The following is a 9,722-nucleotide window of genomic DNA, read 5'->3' on the forward strand; positions in this document are numbered from 1 at the left end:
GAATTTAAAGAAGTGATGAAGAGGGAGTTCGAAATGACCGGTCTAGGCATGATGAAATATTTTTTGGGTTTGGAGGTCAATCAAAGCTTAATGTGGATTTTTGTGTCTCAAAAAAGGTATGCTGAAGATATACTGAAAAAGGCAAAGATGATCAAGTGTAATCCTTTTCTACTCCAATGGAACCTGACACTAAGTTATCAAAAAATGGAGAATGGGATTGTGTTGATGCAAGTAGATATTGAAGCTTGATTGGGAGTCTCACGTACTTAACAACCACAAGGCCAAACCTTATGCTGAGTGTGAGAGTCACAAGTCGTTTTATGGAAGAGCCAAAATATTCTCATTGGAAAGCATTGAAACAGATATTGAGGTATGTAAAGGGAACTATGTCTTTCGGATTATGGTATACTAAGTTGGATAATTACCAGCTTAGTGGGTATTCAGACAACGACTAGTGTGGAGATGTGGATGACCGAAAGAGTACAACTGGCTATGTCTTCTTTATGGGAGATACAACATTTACTTGGTTTTCAAAATAACAACCTATTGTTGCACTATCAACGTGTGAGGCTAAATATGTTGTAGCATCTTGGAGTGTACGACATGTAATCTGGATGAGAAACCTGTTGAAGAATTTAGAGATAATGCAAGAAGAGAAAGTGTTTATTCGAGTAGATAATAGATCATCAATTGAATTGAAAAAGAACCCAGTCAATTACGAGAAGAGCAAACATATTGATTTTTGTTTTCATTTTATCGTGAAAGAAGGGAGCGTGGAACTTGAACACGTTGAAAGCAAAAAGCAAATAACTGATATATTCACGAAGCCATTATCTACAACATCATTTCAGGAATTAAGAAAGTTGATCAGAATGGAAGAAGAAAAAAAAATTAAGTTTATGGAAGAGTTTTGTTAAATAAACTTAAATTGGAAAAAAAGAATTTATTTATAATTTTGCTGTAAAGTTTATTTTGTCTAGGGATGCATTAAAGTAAATAGTTCCGTTGCAGTAGCAACCAGACAGTAGACTTATTATTTTAAGGTTTAATACCTCCATTGGTCCTCATATTTGTATGTCAATCTCAGTTTGATCCTCAAGTTTTGAACTGTCTTAATTGGGTTATAATTTTTGTAAAAATGCACACATTTTACCCTAACCATTAAGTTGTCTCAAACAACGTTAATTGATGCTGAGATGATTTTTTTATTTATTTTAGGCTTAATCCCTCTCTTGGTCCTTATGTTTGTGTGAAAATCCCAGTTCGGTCCTCAAGTTTTGAACTGTCTCAATTGGGTCATAATTTTTGAACTGTCGACAACGACGACATTTTTTAGTTTAAGAGGGAGAAAAGGTGTGAGTCGGGAGGTTTGAGGGTGGAGGAATGAGTGAAATGTGATCAGTGATTGGAAGGAAAACGAAAGACCATAGCCACGTGGATTTAATGATTTTAAAACATAAAAAAAAGTTACAGCTCATTTCAAAGTTAACGCCGTCTCAATACACTTAACGGTTTGGGTAAAATGTTGTAAAATGTTTGCATTTCATAAGGACTTCAGGAAAAAGTGTGATAAGTGATTGGAAGGAAAAAGAAAGACCATAGCCACATGGATTTAATGATTTTAAAACAAAAAAAATTATAGCTCAGTTCAAAGTTAATGTCGTCTCAATACACTTAATGGTTGGGGTAAAATGTTGTAAAATGTTTGCATTTCATAAGGACTTGAGGAAAAACTTGAGGACCGAATTGAGATTTTCACACAAACATAAGGACCAACGGAGGAATTAAGCCTAAAATAAAAAATTCATCTCAACATCAATTAATGCCGTTTGAGACAACTTAACGGTTAGGGTAAAATGTGTGCATTTTTACAAAAATTATGACCCAATTGAGACAGTTCAAAACTTGAGGATCAAACTGAAATTGGCATACAAATATGAGACTAATGGAGGTATTAAACCTTATTTTAAAGTTCAATTAATATTTTAACCATTTTATTTAGGGACTGATTTTAATTTTTATTTAACATTATGTAAGTGACTATTTAATAGTGGCACATGAGGTTATTTTAACACGCCTCCTCCCTCTATCTTCTCCTTTACCAGCACGCACACCAAATGCAACCAGGCCAAAACCCTTCGCTCTTTCTCTCTTTCTCTAAGGAGTGATGTCTGGACTAGCCGCATCTTGCCGTTGCACGCCTCTTGCTAGTCAAGTTTGTCGTCGAAGACCATGATCACTAAGCGACTTTGCTAGTGTCAATGCGAACCTTTCCCTTTACTCCTTCTCTTGGCAAAACCAGATAGCTTCCATCAATCGATATTGTTTTTTCTACACGTCGACCGAACTCGCCGTCGACTGATCACAAAAGTAACACCGTCCTAAATGATGATGAATTTCTCTCATTTTAAACATACAAAAATAAAATTTATATGAACAAATTCAAATATGTAAATACATAAATAAAATTTACATAAACGAATTCAAATATGTAAATAAGGAGTCGAAAAATATACTTTAACCTGAAAAGTTAATAATAATAATAATAATAATAAGAATTACACAATTATAATATATAAAATAAATTACATTGAAAGTCCACGGAGTTTTCCTAAATTATAGTTTTGTATGTATATTGTGTTTAAAATTTAAGATATGATGTAATATGATTAAAACTTAAGAAGGATGCATGTGCAATACAAAAGAATGGGACAATGTAATATTTCTAAAATAAAATATTTGTGTAGCATTAGAAAACGCAGTATCAACGTAATTCTTGAAAACCTAAAGAAATTATTTGTGTAATTTAGTCAATTTATGCAATATAAATCTAAGACCCAAATCATACAAATATAATACAAATACGCGAAATTGAGCTTAATAAATAAATATTAAAAAGAATATATTGAGTAATTATAAATGAATTTGTCAGCTTTTCTTTTTTGGTATAGAAGATTATTTATGGACTGAACTCCTGAGTCTGATCGCATAAGAAATTAGATTAAAAGTTACTTTTACTTTTAGAACGAATGTAGAAATAAATATAATTTAATATTAATTTCAACGATATTTTAATATTTCTTTTTGAATAAGCATGGACTAAAAATATATTTTTCATCATCTATATATACTAATTTTTAGATAAATTAAATAATTTTGTATATGTAACTTCATGGCCTATATTCTTAAATTTTAAAAAGATTATTATAAGTTAAAGATAAAGTCAACTGATGAAATATCAAATATCAAGTAATCTTTAATTTTTTAAAGTTTAGCAAGTATAATTTAATTTAGTCAGTGAGAAGAAGTCTCATTCTAATAATTGAATTAATATATTCAATGTATAAAAAACCATTAAGCAAAAGGAAAATGATATTTTAACACCAATTTTTTGACACTATTTTAACAATGCACAGTTAAAATGTGGTTGGACAATTTTAAATTAAAAAAAAAACTTTGGTTGTTCTCTTTCAAATATATTCTTATCTCAAGCTTTTTTTAATTTGAAATCGTCCAATCACATTTTGACCTTGTCTCAAGCTTTTTTTAATTTGAAATCGTCCAACCACATTTTGACACGTGTGCAGTGTCAAAATGATGTAAAAAATTGGTGTTAAAATATCATTTTCCGCAAGCAAAATAGGCTATTCAAAACCAACCCTTATAAATATGAAAAACTCTTCCAAGTACAATGTTTCCCAAATTCAACTTTATTTTGAACAAACATAATAGTCAAATATTCATTTAAACACATTCTTTTGCTTCTTATGATGAAAAATGGAGTTCTAAAAGCCCATTTCTGTTCTTCAATCTCAACATCAGTGACAGAAAAACAGGTTTGAAATCCATTTAGTAGAAACTGATTTCTGACCTGTTTTTTTATAATGATACAATGATGTAATCTGATAGAATGATTTAGTAGAAAAGCATCTTTGAGTTCATCTTTATTCCCATCCAAGAAAAAGTTTATCTTTATGGGGTGTAAAGGAGGTTCAAAAAGGGTTGAAGAAAGCAAGTGATGTCCATAGTGAAATGATTGCTGCATGCATGGTGGAGAAATGCAATCTAGAATATCCCCCACTTTACACAGACAATGATCTATGAGTCAACCTACAAGAAGGTTAGTTTGTCTTTTTAGACTATCACCATAGTCATGGTCAATAACATCAACATCAACAATAAATTATAAGGCCCCCACCATTGATGTTAACCAAAGACATGATTTTGTGCCACAAAAGGGGTTTGTTAAAAAGTGCATATAGCACTATTGCTTTTGCTTGGTGCTCATTTGGCCAAACTTTGTATCAAAGAAGTGGCCATGACATTAAGAACAAGTAGTGAAATACTTTTCATGCTCAGTAACATATGCCAAACTTTGTCACATGATATTGAGAAATTATTGTGCTTTGTAGATAAATAGTACACTGTAGCAAACATGCATAGTTACATATGGTCATGCATGTGATAAGGATTTGAATGAAGTCAATTTTTTAGATAAATCTAAGTGCAACTCAACTAGAAAAATTGCAGATATAAGAAGTTGAAGTACATCTGATATGAAAACATATCTTTCCAATACTACAAATAAACAGTTTAAAAAAAAGAATATCATTATGATAATGGGGCCATAAATAGGTCAAAATGTAGTTGAATAGTTTTTGTTCTTGTCTAGTGACAATGAATACTATGTTGTTTCTCTCCTTTATTTTGTTCTTCAAATCAGCAGCATCAAATCAGCAAGGTCTTTTCATTGCAGCTTTACAAAATTTAGTTACAGGAAGCATTCAGCATTCAAGGAATGCAACAATTCTCAACATATAATAACTATTGATCAGTTTTGACCCGTTTTATTTCATTAGAAGTGAATGGAGAGATGCTACCACTCAGTTGAGGGCTCTCTTCTCTGAAATTGGAATTAAGCATAGCTAGTTCTCTTAGTTGTTGTCTTTTGTAAATGTCCTGTGACTCATCCTGCACATGAAAGGGGAGGAGAATCAGAAACTTTTCCTTAAATACACAAGAGATTTCCATCATGTTACTTTGTTCATAGAAAATTTGGTTGAAAAGAAGGCACAATAAAAGATTTGTAGCACATTTCCTGGTATAGGCTTTCCCTTGAAGGAAAAGAAAAACAGATACAATTTTGTGCAGAAAGAAGGGCATGGTTTAATATGCTTACAATATTGCCTTTCATTAGTTAGTCACACTGTTAACCATAAGAGGTAGCCATGATACAGAGGGAAAAAGTTGGCAAAAATCTCTCATCACATTTTCTGATTTCAGTTTAGTCCTCACTTTAAAACATTTTACTTTTTTCAATTAAAATGTCACTATTACTCTAAGTTGGTCCTTCTGATAATTTACCACACTAACTTTAGTCAATTTGGTAATATATGACAAATTGGGAAACATAAAATATCATATAGATATTTGACATGTCAGTCAAAACAAGAAAAATGACTATTTCCATGTAAAAAGTCACTATAAAGAATCAAAAAGTTGTAAACTCTGTAAGGTAGTTGCAAAGGGAGGAAAATACCACTGGTTTAAGTAGTTCTTGTATGATTTCCTGTGCTTGCCTCAACCTTACATCAACAACACTGGCAGGTAGTTCAGCTTCAATTAAAATGTGAAGTGGATCATTCAGGTGCTCATAGCCAGGCCTTCCTCTTAACAACTCTTCCTTTATAGTGAAAAAATTAGAACAAATTTAGAGCTCACGAATAACATTGATGTGGAAACAACAAAAATAGTGAACAAATTCAAAGGAGAAACTATGAAAAATTGATGACAAGAAAATCAGGCTCCATAAAGTTAGTGAACAATGCATAAACCAGAGGATGTTACCTTGTCTAAATCTTTGATTGAACCTTTCCCTCTGATAAATACACGGCACCCTGTAGTAGCTTCAACTCGCTTCAGTGAATTCCCCCTAGGGCCAAGAAGCCGGCCAACAAAATTAAACTGAAAATTAAAATAGCCTTATTAACCCAAAGGTTAACAGAATACAAAACTAAAATAGTTCATGCACCCATCATATTGTCATCATCAATCACAAATCTTCATATGTAGCAGACTTTTACAATAATTTCATTGGAAGTCATACCAGTCATAGTCATGTATTTGATTCATTGACAGTGTAAAACTTTTACACTCACAGTGCATAGAAATTGAAGTCCTAAAACTATCAGAATATCATAACAATAAGCTTGATTTATTGTTTATAGTAAAATGCTGTGAAGCATGTTACAAATCTTACATTTGGATAGCTATCCTTAGGAATATCCAAGCGTAATATTTTCTTCACAATGGGAGAACTTGGAACAACGGGTGAAGTTTGCCAATCCATGTTTAGTCCTGGCATACCAGCTAACCTCTGATGTATAACAAGTTAAACAAATCAGTAAAAGAAACTAGAGATTATAATGAAATAATGAAACAGATACATAAGACGAATGCCGGTACATGATAGAAAGAAATCAAACAGACTGCATTTAGTGCCAGAACTATACAGGTTAAGAATCAGATTTTTTACAACAATACATAAATGATATCACTGCATAGAACATAAAACTCAGGTGCTTACTTCATGTGACAGACTGTTCCAGCCAGCAAAGTTTGATGTTAAGTTTGGAGAAGCCATATGATTTGGATTTAGGAATCGAATTCTATCAAAGTCACCAAACCCTTGGGTCTGCACCAATTCATTTTTTCCAGTAACCCTTGAAATCTCTGATAATAAAAATGTAATAGTGAATATAAGAACTTGTACAGAGATTAGTGAATCAAAGAAAATAAATGGTATTAAGGCAACCTTTCTGATAGTAAGGCAACTGTAAATTATGCATAGGAACTAGGAAGTGTAGTGAATGCCATCTATACGAACATCTTGATTATCAAAACTGAATGACATTAAGAATAAAAGTGATCATTTGAAGGTTTGTTCTACTCATGCAAAAGACAACGCCTATTTTTGTTTTCTTAGACTATATGAAGTCTCAAAGCTAGAAACATTTTTGCATTTCTCTGAAAGGAGGCAATGACTAAATTGCCACCATCTTTGAGTACCATATATTCTTTTTGTGGGACACCCAAAAAGCATCACTCTACGATGTTCCCTTTTCTTGATTGATCAAGAGATACAAATTATAGATAATCACTGGGATGATAGCTTTGCAAAAAAAGAGTGTAATTCAGTTTATTGTTTTTCAAAACATACATGTTTAAACTTCTAATTCCTTACGCATTTAGTAACCAAGATTTATTCTCAAGCATTAACTGGTTCAGGCTGGTGAAGGTCAGAAATTGACAATTCAGTGCATTTTAAAGAACATTAAATGAAGGTTTCAATAAACAGTCCCTGGCTGCAATTCCACCTGCAATGTCAAGGTTGTTGGAATCTCTACAACCACAATTGTGGATGCATCGGTCGCATTTGTCCGCAATTTCTCACAATATTGAGGAATGCAACGAAACTGCGACCACAATTCAAAACCTTTGAAGACAAAGAACAGTGAAAAAGTAGTACAAGTAACCAGAAAGGTAATTTTTGCCATGACATGGCCTAATTCAAATGAAACAATAGAGATCAGTCTAAACGAGTGGAGAAGAAAGAGGAGAAAATTCACAGAAGAATACTTGAAGACATGGATATGGAATAAACGGACCTTGATTAAGGAGTCTGGTGCATAAGGGTAGAACTTGCATGAAAGGTCCAAGCTTTTGGCGTTCTGCCAGCAGCTCCGCTAAGTACTGACTAGAACAAAGGCAAATAAGAACATATTGAAAGAAATTAATATAAACATGTATGTGCAAAGGAAAATCAAAAGTTTCAAAATAAAGGGCAGAAGAATCACATAATCTACATACCTATCAGCATCAAAAGTGGTTCTCATGTTTATGTTTGATGAATTGGCCCTTTGGGATGAAGGTAAGGAAATCTGATTGTACATGTTAGAAATGAATTGTACAAGGATGTGGGTTGGTTGGTTGCAAGGATTAGGCTTTTGAGAAAATTGAAAGGCAACAAGAGGGGAGAAGAAAGAGTTGATCGAGTGAGATTGGATGTGGTTCAAAAATCCCGATATGAACAGAATCACCTAACATATGAGTTAGAAAGACAATAGAGAAAAATGGTCAGGGAAAAAAACAATAAAGGAAGGTACAAAGCTACAAATAAAAAGGAGGGCCACTTCTGTAGTAGCTCAGTAGTTAAAGCAAGCCTTAAAGGGTGTCACTCTGTACCTCTCTGGGTGTGTTTTAATTGATGTTTTGTTGGCTTCTGTTGCATATGCAAGAAGACTTTATATCATGTTTGCGTGTTTTCCTAATTCCTTAACAAACACAAACAGGTGGGTTTTTTGGTTTGCTACCAAACAAAACATAAAACTCTCTAATCAAACATGTATTAAGGGATTCAAGAGATGATTGATGAAAAAACCAAACAGTCAAAACTACAAGAGAAATCTCATCAGATATTCACTTGAATTCATAAGCAGATTGCAGAGGACACATTAAAAATGCTAAAGCAATCATGCAGGCTTCAAAACATGGATTTTTTCCTATCAATCAGAAAGAAGAAGCCTCTCCGATGACCAATGAGTTTCACTAGTTCTGTGTCACCAGATCATGAGCATTTAGATTGAAACCAATCGCTAGGTATCATGCTTCACGCATATAAATTATATTTAATATGTTTATGTTTATATATCTATACATAATAGCATATCAGTATCTATATATTGTGAATACTAATAACGAAATGGTATAAAAATATTTTTCTTCTTGTGAAGTCTCTGGAAGTTTTACTTAGTCATAAACAGCAACAACAGAAACACAGAAAAATATCTTCTAACTGCCTTCAAATCAATCAAAATTTGTAACTTCATTTCCCTACTTTGGTGCTTAGCATATCAAATCTCATAAAGTAGGGCAAAATATCAAGCTATTATTTATTATTATTATACTGCTATTAATTTTGACAGCTTAATAGCCGCTATTATTGATTACTATAATCAACTTGCTTACAGTTTGTTTCAAATCTGGTTAGTATTAATGTTATGCTATTTGTTTTTTAAACACCTGTCACCCTATTCTTGTCTTACTCCAACCCACCTACCAAACAAATTCTGCTTTGATTGGAATTTTCATAGCCCTCGTTACTAAGGAATCACTCAAACATCATCATCATTATTATTATTATTATTATTATAATAATGATAAAAATCATATTTTTTTGACATTGTTATTATTACTATTACTAAGGAAAATGAGTCAATTCACACCTTTCTATGTGTGTGGGTTTTTTTTTTTTAAATGACAGGAAAAGAAAAGAAAGAAAGAAAAATTAAATGAAGTCAATTAATTCATGGTGGTTGTTATTTAAAATTAAGAATAAAAATTGTGCATTGAAACAAAATATCCCATTAAAATAGGTATAAAGTACTAAATAGCATCCGAGTAGTATAAAATTGGAATAAAACTTATCACATGCATGAAGTTTGAAACACTATAATACAATACCTTTCCATGTCAAAACATATATTAAATGAGTTCCTAATATTGTTTATTCGGTAATCAATTAGATTGGCATAAAATATAATGTGAAAGTACTCTTACCATTATAAAAAGATATAAACTTTTTGTAACCAAAGATGTAACGTGAGAAATTGAAAATGCCCATTAATTTATTTATGAAAAGAAATCATCTTTTTGATATTAGA

General features: G+C 32.1%; 1 protein-coding gene across 3 annotated transcripts; it reads right to left on the minus strand.

The window, feature by feature from the left end:
- Positions 1-4,204: 4,204 nt before the first annotated feature.
- LOC106774488 (KH domain-containing protein At3g08620) lies at positions 4,205-8,856 on the minus strand. Of its 3 annotated transcripts, XM_022787020.1 has the most exons (8): positions 8,245-8,856; positions 7,870-8,099; positions 7,668-7,756; positions 6,587-6,732; positions 6,260-6,376; positions 5,848-5,964; positions 5,540-5,683; positions 4,205-4,971 (listed from the first exon to the last, which is right to left on the minus strand). In XM_022787020.1, exons 2-8 carry the CDS (start codon positions 7,950-7,952, stop codon positions 4,825-4,827), a joined length of 843 nt encoding a protein of 280 aa, XP_022642741.1. In that variant the 5' UTR covers positions 7,953-8,099; positions 8,245-8,856; the 3' UTR covers positions 4,205-4,824. The 3 variants fall into 3 exon arrangements, with proteins under 3 accessions (XP_022642741.1, XP_014516983.1, XP_014516984.1); XM_014661497.2 differs by having other exon boundaries at positions 7,870-8,856; XM_014661498.2 differs by lacking the exon at positions 8,245-8,856 and having other exon boundaries at positions 7,668-7,752; positions 7,870-7,985.
- Positions 8,857-9,722: the final 866 nt, after the last annotated feature.

This window comes from Vigna radiata, chromosome 10 (assembly GCF_000741045.1).
Source record: "Vigna radiata var. radiata cultivar VC1973A chromosome 10, Vradiata_ver6, whole genome shotgun sequence".
NCBI lineage: Eukaryota > Viridiplantae > Streptophyta > Magnoliopsida > Fabales > Fabaceae > Vigna > Vigna radiata.